The sequence below is a fragment of the Callithrix jacchus genome, chromosome 2 (assembly GCF_049354715.1).
Source record: "Callithrix jacchus isolate 240 chromosome 2, calJac240_pri, whole genome shotgun sequence".
Taxonomy (NCBI): domain Eukaryota; kingdom Metazoa; phylum Chordata; class Mammalia; order Primates; family Cebidae; genus Callithrix; species Callithrix jacchus.
Window position 1 is genome coordinate 9721218 of NC_133503.1, and position 20045 is coordinate 9741262.

General features: G+C 53.3%; 1 protein-coding gene across 1 annotated transcript; it reads right to left on the bottom strand.

The window, feature by feature from the left end:
• Positions 1-5432: 5432 nt before the first annotated feature.
• On the bottom strand, positions 5433-15380 carry LOC144579995 (uncharacterized). The gene is made up of 3 exons (XM_078354905.1): positions 14811-15380; positions 13608-13744; positions 5433-6469 (listed from the first exon to the last, which is right to left on the bottom strand). The coding sequence occupies exons 1-3, from the start codon at positions 15078-15080 to the stop codon at positions 6457-6459; spliced, it is 420 nt and encodes a 139-aa protein (XP_078211031.1). The 5' UTR covers positions 15081-15380; the 3' UTR covers positions 5433-6456.
• Between the last annotated feature and the right edge of the window lie 4665 nt (positions 15381-20045).

A 20045-nucleotide genomic window follows, 5' to 3' on the forward strand; every position in this document is an offset into this window, starting at 1 on the left:
AGAGACAGTGTCTTGATATGTTGCCCAGGCTAGTCTCAAACTCTTGGCCTCAAGCAATCCTCCTACCTTGGCCTCCCAAAGCGCTGGGATTACAGGCATGAGCCACCATGCCTCGCCTCCCCTAGGATTTTTTCCCAGCGGTGGGCTCCTTAGAACCCAGTGGGAGAGGAGCAGAGTCATGGGAAGCACAGGCTGTAGCCTGCATAAAATAAAATAATATGAAATAAAATAAATCATGCAACAGCTCTGATGAATCTGAAACATAGGGGTAGATAATCTAGGACTCTGCTTATGTCAAAGATCAAAAAACGGCAGAAGGAATCTATGGCGAAGTCAGAGCAATGGTTATTCTCGGGGGAGATCGGGGACTGGGAGGGGAATAAGGGAAGTGGGGTCGGGGCTGGTGAAGTTCGGTATGTTGTTCTGAGTGCTGTTGACAGCGATGTGTGCAGTTGGTGAAAATTCACATTTGGTTTGATGCAGGTTCACCTATGCTGTGTCCACATCTCTGTATAAAGCATATCTCAGGTCAGGCTCGGTGGCTCACACCTGTAACCCCAGCACTTTGGGAGACTCACGCAGCAAATTATTTGAGGTCAGGAGTTCGAGACCAGCCTGGTCAACATGGTGAAACCCTATCTCTACTAAAAACACAAAAAATTTGCCTGGCATGGTGGCGAGCGCCTGTAATCTCAGCTACTCGGGAGGCTGAGGCAGGAGAATCGCTTGAACCCAGGAGGTGGAGGTTGCAGTGAGCTGAGATTGAGCTACTGTGCTCCAGCCTGGGCAACAGAGTGAGACTCCGTCTCAAAAATGAAATAAGATAACATAAAATGATAAAACAATTCTAAATAAATAAAATCTTGATTTAAAAGTTCAGGCCAGGCACTGTGGCTGACACCTGAAATCCTAGCACTTTGGGAAGCCAAGGCAGGTAGATTGCTTGAGCCCAGGAGTTTGAAACCAGCCTGGGTAAGATAACAAGCCCCTGCCTCTATAAAAAACACAAAAATCAGCTGAATGTGCTGGAACACACCTGTAGTCCCAGCTGCTTGGGAGGTTGAGGTGGGAGGATCACTTGGACCTGGGAGGTGGAGGCTGCAGTGAGCTGAGACAGCACCGCCATGCTCCAGCCTGTGCGACAGAGTGAGAGTCTGTCTCAAAAACTAATAATAACAATAGTAAAAAATTAAAATTAATTAAAAGTTAAGACATCAGTTACAGTTTTTTTTTTTTTTTAATTGAGACAGAGTCTTGCTCTGTTACCAGTCTGGAGTGCATTGGCATGTTCTCAGCTCACCGCAACCTCCGCCTCCTGGGTTCAGGCAATTCTCCTGCCTCAGCCTCCTGAGTAGCTGGAATTACAGGCACGCGCCACCATGCCTGGCTAATTTTTTGTATTTTAGTAGAGACGGGGTTTCACCATGTTGGCCAGGATGGTCTCAATCTCCTGACCTTGTGATCCGCCCGCCTCAGCCTTTCAGTGTGCTGGGATTACAGGTGTGAGCCACGGCGCCCGGCCAGAGAACTTTATTATATGTCATATCTATGTGTGTATATGTATGGATGTGTGTATATGTACACATATGGATGGATGGATGCGTGTGTAGAACACATTACACATGTATATATACATCTATTAATCGTCTGTCTCTATGTTTTGGGGACAGTTGGGCCAGTGTTCTTTCTCTGTGTACATTTGGGTTTTCTGCGGGGCAGTGGAGTGGAGGGAAGTATGGACTGTGGAGTAGCTCCCGCCGGCCCCTGCTGACCCAGGACAGAAACCCCACAGACCCAGCACCCGGGGAAAGGGAAGGGCTCCAGGGTGCAGCCTTAACTATGGAGACATAGCAACGCTGGCCAGAGGTCCCTGCAGACCGCTGGATGAAGGCAGACCAGACAGCAAGCCCCCAGGACCACCTCTATATACCCCTAAACAAACACCTGCTGACTGACTGACTGCCCACCCACAAACCGCAGCCCAGCACTGCCCAGGGACCCCAGTCGACAGGCTGGAGGACACACTGACTTGTTCCAGTTACCAGGAACCTTCTGGAAAAAGTGCCATCAGCACGGTCAGCCCAGACTCAGAGACAAAGCACGGGGGACAGACAGCTGGACACTTGCATGCACGGGTCGCATGCACACAGGTGGGCCACACGCAGGCTTGCACCCAGGTGACAGGCGGAACCCAAAAGCCCTAGGACCCAGACCCAGCACCACAGAAGGATTCAGCTCTCCCGGGACAAAGGCACACACAGGGCTGGTGCTGGTGTTTAGTCACCCTTGGTTGGATGACCAAAGGGGTAAGACACAGATGCCAAAGAGCTCCAGGGACACCCCAGTGGGCACAGACACAGCTTTGCTTGTTCTCTCAATGGCTTTCCTGTCTGGCTGTGTGTTTCGGCTGGAAGGGGGTTGGCCTCAAAGGGAGAAACAAAAGAAGATTCCAGAAGGGGAATCTGTTTTAGATCAGAGATCCTGACCTGGGCCTTTTCTCCCCCAGAAAGAAGATTCTAGAAGTGGCAGGGGGTACGACAGGCTCAGATTGGAGATTCTAATCTGAGGCCCTCTTTCCCCTGGAAAGAAGATTCTGGAAGGGGTTGGGGGTTCGGACAGGCTCAGATAGAAAATCCTGATTTGGGGCCCTTTCTCCCCCGGAAAGAAGATTCTAGAAGGGGTAGGCAGTGAGGACCATCTCAGATCGGAGATCCTAATCTGAGGCTGTCTCTCCCCTGGAAAGAAGATTCTGGAAGGGGAAGGGGGTGCAGACCATCTCAGATCAGAGATTCTAATCTGGGGCCCTCTCTCCCCTGGCCTGGTGCACCTGTCCCTGTTCCCCTCACCCAGACACACAGTGATGAAATGAACCCCTCACCACCCCCAGCCCCAGGGCCCGGCCGGGGTCCCTTAAGGGCCTGCTTTGCCTCCCACCCTCGCCTCCAAAGTGCAGCGACAGCTTTGCCAGCGACCTCTGACCTCTCCCTGACCCTCCGCTGCCTCCTGCCTCCCACCCTCATCCCATCCCCATCCTGACCTCATGTCTGCGGGTGAGATAAGGCAGCCATTGAGGGCTGTGCCCCCTCCTGGGTACCGACGGGAAGGGCGGGCCAGGACGCCAGCCTCGGAAGAGAGTGGCCCATGACTCACCAGGTGGGCAGCGCCCAGGCCGGCGTCCGGGAGGAAATGCCACTTCCTCTGGGTGAGGCTGCAGGCTTTCTGGTGTGTGGATTTGTTTGAGGAGCCCTTCACTTCTGTGTCAAAAGATCTCCAGCAATTTATCCCAGCAACTTCAGAGTCTTTTGTTTTTGCTGTGTTTTTTGTTCTCCATCTGTGGCCCAGGCTGGAGTACAGTGGTGTGACCTTAGCTCACTGCAGCCTCAAACTCTTGGGCTCAAGCGACCCTCTCACCTCAGCCTCCCCAAGTAGCTAGGACTACAGGCACATGCCACGGTGCCTGGCTAATCGTTTATTTTTTATTTTCAAACCCTGTCTCTAGAAAAACATGTTTAAAAAGATTAGCCAGGTGTGGTGGCATGCAGCTGTAGTCCCAGCTACTCAGGAGGCTGAGGCGGGAGGATCCTTTGAGCCCAAGAATTCAAGGAGGCAGTGAGCTAGGATCGCACCACTGCACTCCAACCTGGGAGACAGAGCAAAACCTTGTCTCAAAATAAAATAAAAAACCAGAGCTCTGAGAGGAAAAAAAAAGAAAGAAATACAGTTGGCTGGGCACGGTGGCTCATGCCTGTAATCCCAGCACTTTGGGAGGCCGAGGCGGGTGGATCAGGAGGTTAAGAGATCGAGATCATCCTGAACAACATGGTGAAACCCTGTCTCTATTAAAATACAAAAAAATAAAAAATTAGCCAGGCATGGTGGCACATGCCTATAGTTCCAGTTACTCAGGAGGCAGAGGCTTGAACCCGGGAGGTGCAGGTTGCAGTGAACTGAGATCGCACCACTGTATTCCATCCCGGCGGCAGAACAAGACTCCATCTCAAAAAAACAGAAAAAAAAAAAAGAAAAGAAAAGAAAAAGAAAGAAATACAGCCACAGCCTAGTTCCGCTTGGGTAAATCAAAACCCCTCCAAAACAGTGATACGCCTTTTAAGAAATGGAAGTAAAATTCACATAACATAAAACTAACCGTGAACCGCTTGTAAAGGGAACAATTCAGTGGCATTTGGCACAGTCACCCCTACCTAGCTCTGAGACACGTACATCATCCCAAAAGGAAGCTCCATCCCCATTAGCAGCCACGAGTGACCCTTGCTTTACAGGAAGGCACAGGAATGAAGGGGGACACCTTAAATGCACTGGAGAGGTTGCCTGTGTCGGGGGTGGTGGGTTAGGGACGATGGGAATGAAAGGGACTAGATAAATGAAACCTCAGTATTCCAGGGATTTAAAAAGGGAAACAGGGCCGGGCGCCGTGGCTCACGCCTGTAATCCCAGCACTTAGGGAGGCCGAGGCGGGTGGATCACGAGGTCAAAAGATCGAGACCATCTTGGTCAACCTGGTGAAACCCCGTCTCTACTAAAAATACAAAAATCAGCTGGGCATGATGGTGCGTGCCTGTAATCCCAGCTACTCAGGAGGCTGAGGCAGGAGAATTGCCTGAACCCAGGAGGCGGAGGTTGCGGTGAGCCGAGATCGCACCATTGCACTCCAGCCTGGGTAACAAAAGCGAAACTCCGTCTCGAAAAAAAAAAATGGCAACAGGCCGGCCATGGGGCTCACACCTGTAAACCCAGCATTTTGGGAGGTCAAGGCGGGTGGATCACTTGAGGCCAGGAGTTCAAGGCCAGCCTGGCCAACATGGCAAAACCCCATCTCTTCTAAAAATACGGACACTCGGGAGTCCCAGACATTTGGGAGGTTGAGGCGGGAGAATCCCTTGAACCCAGGAGGCAGAGGTTGCAGCAAGCCGAGATGGCACTACTCCACTCCAGCCTGGGCAACAGAGCAAGATCCTGTCTCAGGGGAAAAAACAAACAAAACTAAACTCAAATGAAATAGAAGCTGGAGATTCTGATTCCCTCTATTCCATGCATTCAGGGAATAGAGACCTGGAAGGACCCTGGACCCCAGCAGGCTGCCTCTCTACTCCCCAGCCTCCTGGTACAGGGTAGGGAACAGGCTGGGGTTGGTGCCGGAGACTGGGCGTGGGGAGGTACCCAGGAGGAGGTGAGGGGGAGGAGGCCATTGCTGTGAGGCCTTGAGGAGGGGATGGACAGAAAAGGGCTTGAGGACCCCCTTGGGGGTGCATGGTGTGGTGCTGTCTGGGCGGCCACCAGGGAAGTGGAGCAGGGACCTGAGAGGTGTCAGGCCACTTTCTCGTGGCCCCCAGGCTCGGGGCAGGGCAGGGCTGCCTTTTCCAAGCAAGAAACCCAGACATGCGGCTTGCCAGAGGCCGTTTTGTTTTCTGGATTTGAGAATTTATTTATATGAAAAGTCTTACCAAGGTATAAACATTCTGGGCCTTTGCACATGCTTTGGCCTCAGCTGGAATGTTCCTTCCAAGCAAGTCCCCTCTCCCACTGCGTGTCCGCCTGGTGAACTCTGCCCCCTTCAGAAAGCGGTCTCCAACCCTCGTCCTCCCCGGCAGGCAGCCCCAGGGCAGCCTCTCTCTCCTGGGCGGGGAGGGGACCCACAGCCCCTCCAGCCCCCTGGCGTCACGTGAAGGTCACCTCCATTTTTCTATCCGTCTTTCCTCCATGCCCCACTTGGCACTGAAGCCTCCTCTGCCTTGGTTTCCCCTTTTCCCGGGCGCCCGGCACACAGGGGAACTCAGCAGATGTCAGGCAGATGGGTGACACATGGATGGTCAGTTATACCTGCGGGGCTCGGGGCTGGGGCCAAGGTCACCTTCTCAGCATTGGGTCATCGGGTCTGAGTCTGGGTGGTCTCTAGGCTCCTCCCCCCACCCGGGACCACAGGCAGCACCCCCAGTCTCTCTGCTGCCGGAGATCTAGGACCCCGGGTCTGTGAGAGGCTTGTTGTCTGGACAGTCAAGACCCCCAGAACCAAGATGGCAGAGGGGAGGTGAAATGAAGCAGGCTCCCACCTCAGGGGGCTTGGTGACAGGGCCCAGGAAGATGGCAAGTGTGCCATGTTCATGTCAACTCCCCTTGGTTGGCCAGAGACGTAGGGCCACCACGGAGATCCTGCCCACACCCCCTGAGGCTGAGCTGCTGAGCTTGGGTTCCCAGACCAGAGGCCTTCCCCGGGTCATGCTGGCAGACCTTGTGTGAGCCCCAGTTTGGGAACTCGAGGGAGAGAAGGGATTTCTTTTTTTTTTTTTCTTTTTTAATGCATGTCCTTTGGTTTTCTGTGCAACCGACTCCTAAAGCCGCGACTCCACTCCCCACTTGGCAGGGATGCCCGCCTCGTGCTGTTGACCTTGGCAGTGGGTCTGCGGGGACTGGAGCTCTCACACCATAAATTCCTGTCTTCTAGGAATTCAGCCTGGGAAAGAAAAGAAACACGGAGGAGAATATTTGATTAACATTTTTCCAACGTGACCACATCACAGGGACGTGTGGCCGGAATTCTCACCCTGGACTGGGTGGGGCGGGTCTCGGCTCGTGGCCCAGCTGCTGGGGAGGGTGGGCCTGGGTTTTGGGCCTGGGTTTCTGGCCTGAAGGAAGAGTGGGGTCTGGGCTGGCATTTCCTCTTGGGATCGGAGTGTGGGAGGTTCCTGGACAGAAGCCAGGCCAGGTCGGCCACCCAAAGGGTTAACAGCTGGGGGAGCTTATCTTCCACCTCAGGGCACCGGGGATGGGACCCTGAGCTCAGGATGGACCTCAGGGGTGGGGGGCTCTGGCCTTGCCTTCACCATCTGCCCCAGACTCTGGACAGAGCCCTCTCTGACCCCAGATTGAGTCTTTTTTCTTTTTCTTTTTGAGACGAAGTCTCGCTCCGTCACCCAGGCTGGAGTGCAGTGGCACCATCTCAGCTCACTGCAACCTCCACCTTCAGGCGATCTTCCTGCCTCAGCCTCCCGAGTAGCTGGAATGACAGGCGCCCACCACTGCATCTGGATAATTTTTGTATTTTTAGTAGAGACGGGGTTTCACCATGCTGGCCAGGCTGGTGTCAAACTCCTGACCTCAAGTGATCCTCCTGCCTCAGTCTCCCAAAGTGCTGGGATTACAGGAATGAGCCACCTCCCCTGGCCTAAGTCTTAACTCTAACACCAGACTGAGACCCAGCTCCAGGTCTACCGTGTCCTCTGAACTCGGCCCGCAGTGACTTATGGCTCAAGCCCCAGCTGGTTTCGGGCTTCCCTCTGAGCTCTCGCACAGCAATCCTCTAGTCCCCCTTCACTGTCTGAGAACTTTTTTTTTTTTTTTTTCCTAAGACAGAGTCTCGCTCTGTCACCCAGGCTGGATTGCAATGGTGTAAACTTGGCTTATAGCAAACTCCACCTCCCAGGTTCTAGAGCTGATTCTCCCAACCTCAGCCTCCTCAGTAGCAGGGATTATGAGCATGCACCTCCATGCCCGGCTAATTTTTTTGTATTTTTAGTAGAGATGGGGTCTCACCCTGTTGGCCAGGCTGGTCTCGAACTTCTGACCTCAAGTGATCTACCCATCTCAGCCTCGCAAAGTGCCGGGATTATAGGTGTGAGCCACTGCGCCGGCACTGTCTGAGAACTTCTGACCCTTTGTCCTCAGTCTCAGGCTAGCTCTAGGGGACTGTCCTTACCCTCGTGTCTCCAAATGTCCAAGCCTGTGGCCATCTCCCTGTGGACAAGAGGCTACTTCTACCAAAGGGAGACCCCACCCATGCCTGGCTCCCCTTCCCTCCCCTCCACCTGCTCAGACCTCTCAGCCCACGAACCACCTTTAGGGTTCTAACCATGCCTCCCTTTATCCGAAACCCCTCCTTGAACCCCACTCCCACCTCTGGCTGCCCCCATCTCTCACCTCTGCGTCACAACCAAACCCTCCTAAGAGCTGCCTGCACACGTTTTCACCTCTCACCTGCTGCTCTCTCTTTGGCTGGCTCCTGCCTGGCTCTGGCCCCCACCCGCCCCCCAAACACTCTCACCCACATCAGCGGTGACTTCCATGCACCCCATCCTGATAGCATTGTTGCGTTTGGTATTTATTTATTTTGAGACAGAATCTTGCTCCATTTCCCAAGCTGGAGTCCAATGGCGTGATCCGAGCTCACTGCAGCCTCCCACTCCTGGGCTCCAGTGATACTCCTGCCTCAGCCTCCTGAGTAGCTGGGGCCACAGGCACACGCCACCACGACTGATGAATTTATTTATTTATTTTTTTTACTTTTTGTAGGGATGGTGTCTCGCTATGTCGCCCAGGCTGGTCTTGAACTCCTGGGCTCAAGCCGTCTTGCCTTAGCCTCCCCAAAGGCCGGGATGACAGGTATGAACCACCATACGCAGCCCAGCTCGATGTTCAGAAATGCAAATCTTTGCTGGACGCAGAAGCTCATGTCCGTAATCCCAATAGTTTGGGAGGCCGAGGCAGGAGGATTGCTTGAACCCAGGACTTCACACCTGGGCAATGCAGTGAGACCCCCCCTCCATCCTTACAAAAAGTTTTTAAAAAATTAGCCAGGCCTGGTAGTGCATGCCGGTAGTCCCAGCTACTCGGGAAGCTGAGGTGGGAGAATCACTTGAGCCTGGGAGGCGGAGGTTACAGAGCCCAGGAGTTTGAGGCTGCAGTGAGCTGTGATTGCACCACTGCCCTCCAGCCTGGGTGACAGAGTGAGACCTTGTCTCAAAAAAAGAAAAAAGACATGCAAATCTTATCATGCCACTGGCCTAAAACCAATAACTTCCCACCAGCTGTAGGATAACAGAAAATCCCTTCCGTGCCCATGGGGCCCTGTGATACCTGGCTCCAGACTACGGCGCCCATCTCACCCCCAGCTCTTTCTCCAGCTCGGCTCCAGCCATCCTGTCCCCCGACCCCCTGCCTGAAGCCACTTTGTTCCACTCTGAGCCAGGACCTGGCATCCCTCTCCCTGAGGCCCTCTCTTCCCCATCTCTCTTCTCTTGTGACTGTGGCTGGCTGATGTCTGCCTAGCCACTGTCCTCACTCAGACGTCACTGCCACCAGGAAGCCTTCTGTCATCTCCGAGTCTGGTCTGGGCTCTCCCATATCGCGTACGTCATAATTTCCTGGTTTTCTGACTTCCAGTTTGGAAGCCCCCCAGGAGTAGAGGCTGGGTCCACGTGCCCACCAGTGGTTTACCTGTTCCAGGAATATGGTGGCCACTCAGAAAATCTTTTGGAATGAACGAACCCAAAGAATGGGCTTAGCTATGAAAAGTCACCCACTGGATCATGAGCTCCAGGTGGCTGGGTCCCTGGCTTATTTTTCTTTGTTTTCCTAAGGACTGGGGAAGCCCAGGTACACAGGAAAAACAGTGGGAGTTGGCTGAACTGATGAATGAATGAAAACGGAGGAGGGGATGGTGACGAGGAGAGAGAGGGACTGCTCCCCCAGAAGTTCATGTACCATGGAGCTGTGAGAAGGGAAGTATGGGAACCAGGAGACCCAAGTGTTTCTCCTTTGCAGAGATGAGGGGGATACTGAGGTCAGGAGTTTGAGACCAGCCTGGCTAACATCATGAAACCCCATCTCTATAAAAATACAAAAATTAGCCAGGCATGGTGGTGCACATCTGTAATCCCAGCTACTTGGGAGGCTGAGGCAAGAGAATTGCTTGAATGTGGGAGGTGGAGGTTGCAGTGAGCCAAAATCATACCACTGCACTCTAGCCCAGGCAACAGAGTGAGACTCTGTCTCAAAAAAAAAAAAAAAAAAAAAAAAGATGGGGTAGATATTAGGTCACTGGTGGGAAAACAGGACAGAGAAACTAGCCTGGGGCTGTCTTGGAAGAGGAAAAGTGGGTTGGGGCTGCTGGGGATACCCCATCAGCAGGGAAGGGGATCATAGCATCATGGCACAGACAGGTGCCTCTCCTTTGACAAAGAGAATCTGAGGCCCAGAGAGGGTTGGCAGCTTGCCCAGACACACACTGGCTGGGGTTAGAGCTGGACACTGGAACCAGGACCCCAGCCTTGGGACATGGGCTCAGCATCCCCAGGAGACTACGCCACTCTTGGCTTCGACCTTCACTTCCTGTGCCCACATTGTCACACCTGGTGGGCCCACCTGGCTGTCTATACTGGCTGGCTTTTTCAGAGACTCTTCTCCTCTACAACCTGCTTATAATACCTGCCCATCAGCCCTCCTGAGCCAGCTTCGCCATGGGCCTCACATTCTCTGAACCCCCCTGACCTCTCCCTCCCCACCTCGACCAAGCCCTGCCACTCTCATTATGCACTTGACCCTTGACCCCTGTGTAGTGCAAGCTTCCCTTTCTCTGAGTTTTGCAGGCTATCCTTCTAGTTCCTGCTGCTCTGGTCCTGTTCGGGATTAATTCCCACCCTATCCCCAAGAATCATTTACGCACTGATGTAGGGTGGGGAGTGGGGGCAGCCAAGGGTTGGAGGGAAGTTGGGACAGGGTCTGACTCTGTTGCCCAGGCTGGAGTACAGATCATGGCTCACTGCAGCCTCAACTTTCTGGGCTCAAGTGATTTTCCCCCTTTAGCCTCTTGAGGGCTTCCCCCTTAAGCCCACCCGTAGCCGGGCTTACAGGTGCACACCACCAAGCCCGGCTAATTTTAACATTTTTTGTAGAGACAGAGTCTTGCTGTGTTCCCCAGGCTAATCTTGAACTCCTGGCCTCAAGTCATCCTTCTGCCTCAGGCTCAAAGCCCTGGGATTATAGGCGTGAGTCACTGTGCCCAGCTGGAAATAGTTTTCTTAGAACACCACCAAATGATCCCACGTTTCATTTAAAAGAAAACACCAATGACAACTGTTTTAGAATTCGAGGACAAGAGGAGAAATAAAATGGAATAAGACCTTGCACATACTGATATTAAGAACAGTGTTTACCAGACACCTACAAGTGCGTCAGGCACTGAGCTGAGTGCTTCACAGAGATGATCAACCTGCGCTCACTGCAGCCCTAGATGAGGCTGTCCCTGGGGAAGTCTCCATCACCACCTCTACCATTGATATGAAAGGACTTTTGCTAAAGGAACATTCCTGTCCTTGCTTTGCATCCTTGTTTCTCCTCTCTTGGTATTTTCTGCTCCATAGTAATTTTCTGGGGATAGGGTCTATCTGAGAAAGTGTGGGGGTGAAGACCTCAAGGGTCTGGTACTACCTGTGAGTAGGGGGCTTGAGTCTATCTAAGGCAGGGGTGAATGCCAGGATGCTCACCAAGGCTTTGTTTTTTGTCTTGTCTTTTCCATCATCATCCTTTTCATTTTCCTGTCTTATTGCATTGGCTAGGAACGCCAGTGCAATGCTAAATACAAGTTGTGACAGTGGCTAGCAAGCACCTCTACTCAGTCATAAGGCTGATGTCTTATCAGCCTCGTTATCAGCCATCTGACTGATGTCTATATCCAGTTCTCAGTTGTTCTGAATGTGTGAGGGAGATAGTACAGGGCTCTGTGTTAATTTGTTCTTGCACTGCTATAAAGAAATGCCTGAGACTGGGTGATTTGTGAAGAAAACAGGTTTAATTGGCTCATGGTTCTGCAGCTGTATAGGAGGCATGGCTGGGGAGGCCTCAGGAAACTTACAATCATGGCAGAAGGGTAAAGGGAAAGCAGGCACATCTTCACATGGCCATAGGAAGGAGAAGAGACAGACAGAGAGAGAGGGAGGTGCTACACATTTTAAATCACCTGATTTCACCATAACTTACTCATTATCACAAGAAGAGCACCAAAGGGTAAATCCCCCCGCAATGATCCAGTCGCCCCCCCACAATGATCCAGTCACCTCCACAATGATCCAGTCACCTCCCACAATGATCTAGTCACCTCCACAATGATCCAATCACCCCCTGCAATGATCCAGTCACCCCCCGCGATGATCCAACTGTCCCCCACAATGATCCAGTAGCCCCCCACAACGATCCAGTTACCCCCCCACAACGATCCAGTCACCCCCCCACAACGATCCAGTCGCCCCCACAACGATCCAGTCGCCTCCCACAGTGATCCAGTCACCCCCCACAACGATCCAGTCACCCCCCACAGTGATCCAGTCACCCCCCACAATGATCCAGTCACCCTCCGCAATGATCCAGTCACCCCCCCACAATGATCCAATCGCCCCCACAATGATTCAGTCGCCCCCACAGTGATCCAGTCGCCCCCCGCAATGATCCAGTCATCCCCCACAATAATCCAGTCACCTCCACAATTATCCAGTCGTCCCCACAACGATCCAATCACCTCCCACAGTGATCCAGTTGTCCCCACAATGATCCAGTCACCTCCCGTAATGATCCAGTCGCCTCCCAGAATGATCCAATTACCCCCCACAATGATTCAGTCACCCTCTCACAACGATTCAGTCACCCCCCACAATGATCCAGTCGCCTCCACAACGATCCAGTCATCCCCACAATGATCCAGTCATCCCCACAACGATCCCGTCATCCCCACAATTATCCAATCACCTCCCACAGTGATCCAGTTGTCCCCACAGTGATCCAGTCGCCTCCACAACGATCCAGTGGTCCCCATAACGATCCAATCACCTCCCACAATGATTCAGTCGCCCCCACAATGATCCAGTCACCTCCCGTAATGATCCAGTCGCCTCCCAGAATGATCCAATTGCCCCCCACAATGATTCAGTCACCCTCTCACAATGATTCAGTCGCCCCCCACAATGATCCAGTCGTCCCCCACAATGAGCCAATCACCTCCCACAATGATCCAGTCGCCCCCACAATGATCCAGTCGTCCCCCACAATGAGCCAATCACCTCCCACAATGATCCAGTCGCCCCCCAATGATCCAGTCGTCCCCCACAATGAGCCAATCACCTCCCACAATGATCCAGTCGCCCCCACAATGATCCAGTTGTCCCCCACAATGAGCCAATCACCTCCCACCAGGCCTTGCCTCCAACTTTTGGGATCACAGTTTGACATGAGATTTGGGCAGAGGTGTAGAACCAAACCATTTCAACCTCCCAGAAGTCCGTTTTACAGATGAGGAACCGTGAGGTAACTCGCCCAAGGTCACACCTTTATAAAGGGGCAGATCTTATGTGGATCTCCACCAGTTGGACTTCAAAGCCCATCATCTTAACGACTGTGCTATAAAGTCTTCTGTAAAACATGGTCTAAGGGACATTTACTAGCGTGACGCTGGAGTAAGGTCAGGGCTAAGCACCGTTGGAATAGGCTCAAAGCAGCGATGATGTGTCAGAACAAATCCTATACAAAAACGCAATCCACGTGACGCGAGCATTCCACAGCGGGAAACGGGCACCCATTCGAGGTGGTCGGGAATTAGCTAACACTGTGTCTAGCACTAAAATGACCTCCAGACAGATTATAATGTTAAAACTTACGTAAATCAGTAATAAACTCTAGACTAGCTAGTAGGAAACAAATCGAAGTCTTTTTTACCCTCTGGAAAAGCGTTCAGAACTTTTCCTTACCTTCCTTCATGTTCCTTAAACTTCCTAAGGAGTTTTATAAATGTTCCACCAAAGGAAGAAATCACAAGGAAAAAGACAAACCTGTTTGGCCACGTGGTGAGCGGTGGTGTGGGGTGGCAAGGGGGTCCCCGGGAGGTCACTACTGTGGACACGGGCAGGAGTGACCGACTGTGCAGGAGGAAGCCAGGATGGCCAGCGGTGTCCATCATTTTTGAAGACTGAGGAATGACACCAACATACTTTTGTGATTGCCACGTTGCGCCCAGGCGGCCTTTGGATGCTCACACAAGTCACACCCTTAGGAACACTTACACCCTTGATTGTGCACAAGACCACACACCCTTGGAGTTCCACAAATGCACTTTACCTCAGCTTCATGCACCCATCTGTCTCCTGCAAAAGTGTTCCTTTGAGGCCGGGCACGGTGGCTCATGCCTGTGTTCCCAGCACTTTGGGAGGCCGAGGTGAGTGGATCACTTGAGGTCAGGATTCGAGACCGGCCTGATCAACATGGTGAAACCCTGTCTCTACTAAAAAAAATACAAAAATTAGCCAGGCATAGTGGCTCACGCCTGTAATCCCAGCACTTTGGGAGGACGAGGTGGGTGGATCACTTGAGGTCAGGAGTTTGTTACCAGCCTGGCCAACACAGTGAAACCCCATCTCTCCAAAAAAAAAAAAAATTTTTTTCTGGCATGGTGGCTCACGCCTGTAATCTCAGCACTTTGGGAAGCCAAGGTGGGCGTATCACTTGGGATCAGGCATTCGAGACCAGACTGGCCAACATGGTGAAATCCTGTCTCTACTAAAAAAATACAAAAATCAGCAAGGCATGGTGGCACACGCCCTGTAATCCCAGCTACTTGGGAGACTGAGGCAGGAGAATCGCTTGAAACCGGGAGTCGGAGGTTGCAGTGAATGGGATCGTGTCACTGCACTCCAGTCTGCACGACAGAGCAAGACTCCATCTCAAAAAAAAAAAAAAAACAAAAGAGTCATTGATTGTAAGGTGCATCTGTTGCAAGTTGCATCCCATGCCTTCTGCAGAGGGCACCAGTCCTGCAGAGGGCACCGCGCTGCAGGTGTGCGAACCGCCTGCCCTTCTCCCCCGGCCCTTGCTTCTCTCAGCCTGTCCCATAACCTGCACATGGCGCCCTGTCCAGCTGCACACTCACAACAGGGCAGAGACCTCTGAAGAGCTCCCGGTATTGGGAGATGATTCTACCCATTGCTGGTGCTCCTGATACCCGGCTGGGCTGCGTGTCCCCAAACCAGAAGACTCACCTGCTCCCGCACCCAGGGTCCCTTGTGACCAGGAACAAAGCTGCAAGCCAGGTTCGGGCCTTTTCTGGGCTTCGAATGCACCGGCCCTTCCAGGGACTTCCCCTGCGAGACTCTGACTTCATGGGCCTTCGCCCCCGCCAGGACTGGATAAGTAGCCCGCCCGCGGGCACCAGCCTCATAGCCGCCCACGTTGCCCTCGAAGTCTTCGCGGAGGGCAGAACATGTTTTTAAAACACACACAAAAAAAGCCATCCTGTCTGAAGCGAACATTTTTCCGGCTTGTTGAATACCACCATTTACATTCCTGGGCCGGCCAAGATATTTACAGCCCTTCCCTGGCACTCCATCTTGCCTAATTGGCGCGGCCTGACAGGGCCCCTATCCGTCATGGTAAGTGGGCCTCTCACCAGCCTCCAGCGGGCCCTCTGCCAGCCCGGACATTCCCAGGCCTAAGTAGGGGAGGCGGCCCTCACCCCATCTGCTGCCTGGGCCCCTCTCCGGGGGCTTGGCCATGCCAGGGAAGACCCCGAGAGCAAACGACTGGCTCAGACCATCTGGACCATCCAGCCCAAGGGTGGCCGGGGCTCGCTGACGGCATCTGCCCAGACATTCCCCGGCATCCACGCTGTCCTCAGCCCCCCTGTCACCCTCCTCCATCCCCCCTGGCTTACAGAGGAAGCCCTGTCACTCTGCTGCCTGATGACCTCACAGTCCCCCGTCCTTCGGGATGGAGCCTCAGCTCCTTTGTGGGCTCTGGAAGGACTGTCACTGTCTGTCCAGTGACAGCCCTGATGCTCCTCACTTTCTGTCGCAGCCACAAGGAGGGACATGATGTTTCCCAGGAAGGGAATATGGGCTCCAGGCATTTTTTTTCTTCCTTTTTTGGTTTTTTGAGACAGAGTCTCAGTCTGTGGCCTAGACTGGAGTGCAGTGGCGTGATCTTGACTCACTGCAATCTCTGCCTTCCGGGTTCAAGTGATTCTCCTGCCTCAGCCTCCCGAGTAGCTGGGATTACAGGCACCTGCCACCACACCCGGCTAATTTTCATACTTTTAGTAGCGACAGGGTTTCACCATGTTGGCCAGGATGGTCTTGAACTCATGACCCCAAGTGATCCCCGCCACCTCAGCCTCCCAAAGTCCTGAGATTACAGGTGTGAGCCACTGTGCCCGGCCAGCCAACCCAACTTCTGAGCCTCAGTTTCCACATCTGAAAAATGAGAAGCACCAGTGCTCCCTACCTCAGAGGATAGTTGAGTTAGAGCCAGTAAAAGCAGCACTGTGACGTGCTGTCTGCCTGAAAGTTTTCTCATGTAGAGACAGGGTCTCATGCTGTTATTAACATATTACGTCATCACGCTCGCATGCTGTTATTTCAGTTGCAAATTCATTCAACAGCTGCGAGTGCCTCCTGGGAGCGCATCAGGGAGTGAGATGAGTAAGGATCCTGGCCTCAGGGGTCTTACAGTTTGGTGGCAGAGACAAGAGGCGAGCATGTCATTATAAATAAGGTAAATTTCATGAAGGAGACACACAAGGGGCTCTGAGGGAAAAGACGGGGAATCCTGGTTTGGGTCGCTGAGGAAAGGAAGCACTGGCCGGGCGCATGGCTCACGCCTGTAATCCCAGCACTTTGGGAGGCCAAGCGGGCGGTGGATCACTTGGGGTCAGGAGTTCGAGACCAGCCTGGCCAACATGGTGAAACCCCGTCTCTACTAAAAATACAAAAATTAGCCGGATGTAGTGGTGTGCACCTGTAATCCCAACTACTCGGGAGGCTGAGGCAGAATTGCTTGAACCCGGGAGGAGGAGGTTGCGGTGAGCCGAGGTCGCACTACTGCATTCCAGCCTGGGCGACAGAGCGACACTTCATCTCAAAGAAAAAGAAAGTAAGCTCCCAGCTGAGACCTAAAGTATAAGAAGAGACCAGTGGGCAAAGAATTGCAAGGAAGAGCATCCAGGCAGAGGGAACGGCATATGCAAACATACAGATTCCAGGGGAAAAGAATTGAGGGAGAGTGAAATTGGGAGGTGAGGCAGCACCCGGTCACGTCGAGCTTCAGAGCCACTTGGGAGATGCTAATTTAGGTGCAAATGCAATAAGATTCCCTTGGGGAAAGGGGCGGTTTAAGGAGGAGAATGGCAGTGGGGCCTGATTTACATTTTCAGCGGGTTATTCTGGCTGGAGAGGAGGCAGGGAGGCGGGGAGGAGGCTGTGCTGGCCTCCAGGGCCGAGCTGGTGGTGGCTTGGCACAGGGGTGGCAGCGAGAACAGAGGGAAGTGGGTTTGGGATTGACTTTGGAGGTAAAAATGACGAGTCTTGGCGGTGGCCGGGGTGTGGGTGGTGAGGGCAGGATGATCCAAAGATGCCTCCCGGTTTTCTGGCTGGAGCCACCAGGCAGACGACGGTGCCATTTCCTGAGATGGGGAAGACACTGGGAGGGGCAGGCTGAGGAAGAAACCAAGAGGTGGCTCTTGGACGCATTACGTTTGAGCCGTTATTTGTCCTGCCTGGCTAATGAGTGACAGCTCTGTGGGCCTCAGAGTGACACTGCCCCTGTTCCCCTGTTCCCCTGCGGCCCCTGGTCATGTGTGGCCCCATGAGGCGTTTCAAGGCACTGAAATCATTCGAGCATCCTCTAGCCCTGCTGCTTGGGGCCAGCACCACCTTCCCAGTTCACAGCAGCAGAAGAACTGGCTCACCCCATCCATTTCATTCTGAAGCAGAGAAAGACCACAACCTCATCCGCAGGCTCAGTGGGAAGGTGTCCATGTCTCTGGTGGGTCCCCTGGCTGCTGTCAGCTCTAGACCTTGGGACTGACCCCCTTCCCCTCCCGTCCCCCTAGCTCAGCCACCACTCCCGGACCCTCTCTGCAGAATTCTTTATTAGTTTTGTAGAGACAGGGTCTCTGTCTTCTGGGCTGGAGTACAGTGGTGGGATCACAGCTCACTGCATCCTTGAACTCCTGGGCTCAAGCCATCCTCTGACCTCAGCCTTCCAAGTAGCTGGTACCACAGGCATATGCCACCACGCCTGTCTAATTTTTACATTTTTATAGACACAGGGTCTTGCTATATGGCCCAGGCTGCTCTTGAACTGTCCTCAAGCAATTCTCCCACTTCAGTCCCGCAAAGTGTTGGGACTACAGGCACATGCCATCATGCCCAGATAATTTTTAAATTTTTATAGAGAGAGGGTCTTGCTATGTCGCCCAGGCTGGTCTCCAACTCCTGGCCTCCAGCCATCCTCCAGCCCCAGCCTCCCAAAGTGCTGGGATTCCAGGCGTGAGCCACCACACCTCGCCCTGCAGATTCCGCCTTGAGCCCCGCCTCTGCCATCCATATCTACTAGTTATGTGAGTGTTCCGTGTCTGTGGAATGCGGTAACAGACAAGGTTTCCTTAGGGCTGTGGGGAGCATTCACTGAGACAATATTTATAAAGGTTTCATGTCAAAGCTACTGAAAAGCGAGTGTGAAGTTTGCTGTTTTTGTTATTTATTTTTGCCTGATCTCCCCGCAAGGCCACCATAAAGGTCTGATTATGAAATTCACAAGCCAGAGGCCCCCAGCTCCTTCTTGTCTTTTCCCACCTCCCGCTCCGGCTCATAGGAACCATACGAAGCTCTGATGGTGGGATTCCAGGCATCATCAACCAATGGAAAGGCGGTGGGGGGGGGGCACTGAGTCACCCCATATTGGCGTACGGCAGCCTCTGGGGCTGTGGGCAGGGCTGGCTTCGTCTGGTGACCGGGGCGGGAGCTGGCAGAAAGCCGGGGAAGGGGGACAACGGGCCTTTGTCTTTGCTGAGGTTTCTCCGTCCAAGATGCTCTTGCCCCTAGACAAACATGACCTCATTCCTCCTCCAGGCTCCAGGACCCAGGGCAGAGACAGGCTTGGAGTGGGACGTACCCACCCCATTTCACAGACTGCAACACCAAGTCGCACAAGGAAAGAAGAAAAGAGGACACCCAGCCAGAAGTCACGCCCTCCTGGGTTGCTGAGCCCAGGGAGGGGACTCACAAGAGGGTCTTTTTTTGTTGTTTGAGATGAAATCTCACTCTGTCACCAGGCTGGAATGCAATGGCACGATCTCGGCTCACTGCAACCTCTGCCTCCCAGGTTCACGCAATTCTCCTGCCTCAGCCTCCCGAGTAGCTGGGACTACAGGCACGCACCACCATACCCAGCTAATTTTTATATTTTTAGTAGAGACAGGGTTTCACTCTGTTGGCCAGGATGGTTTCGATCTCCTGACCTTGGAATCCACCCACCTCGGCCTCCCACAGTATTGGCATTACAGGTGTGAGTTACCGCGTCCTGCCCACAAGAGGGTCTTCTAGGCAGCAAAGGTCTGGATATCTCACAAGCTCCTGGGACAGACAGGTTGCGTTTGGATCTGCCCCTCACAGCTGTGTGACTCTAAGCAGCCTACTCACCTTCTCTGGGCCCTGGTTTCTGCATCTGATGCAGGCCTGGCAGCCTCTTCCTTGCAAGGTTACGATTCCCTGGAGATCACAGCTAGGGATTCAGACAGACCTGCTTAAAGCCACACCACCTACGCCCACTGCTCTGCCTTCAAAGGGGCGATCTCCCAGGGAAGGCAGTGGGGATTAAGGCCCATTCCAGGCAAGCCTCCAGGGTCCGCAGATGTCCCTCTTTTGCCAGGAGCTCTGCAGTGACAAGGCCTGGTACGGGTCTGGCATATCTTTCTGGTAGCTTCCCAAGTGACATTCTCCCACACTGGCCCTGCTGACCTTTCACCCCTGCCCACAGCAGCCCTCATTTCCTATGCCAATCCCCCCTCCCCAGAGGGTCTTCTCCAAACCGATCTCCATCCCCACGACCATCTGGGGACACCCCTGCTCCTGAAACCTTAGCAATTCAAGTTGCAAGATGCCAGCCAGAGGGACGCCCAGCCATTCTCTCAGTCTCATCTCTAGAATGGGACAGTGGGGCTGGGCATGGTGGGCTAATGGCTGCAATCGCAACACTTTGGGTGGCTGAGGCAGAAGGATGGCTACAGGCCAGGAGTTCGAGGTCTGCCTGGGCAACATAGCAGACCCTATCTCTACAAAAAAAAAAAAAAATAGCTGGGCATGGGGGTGTGTGTCTATGGTTTCAGCTGCTCGGTAGGCTGAGGCAGGAGGATTACTGAATCCAGGAGTTGGAGGCTGCAGTGAACTATGATTGCGCCACTGTACTCCAGCTTGGGGGATAGAACAAGCCCCTGTCTC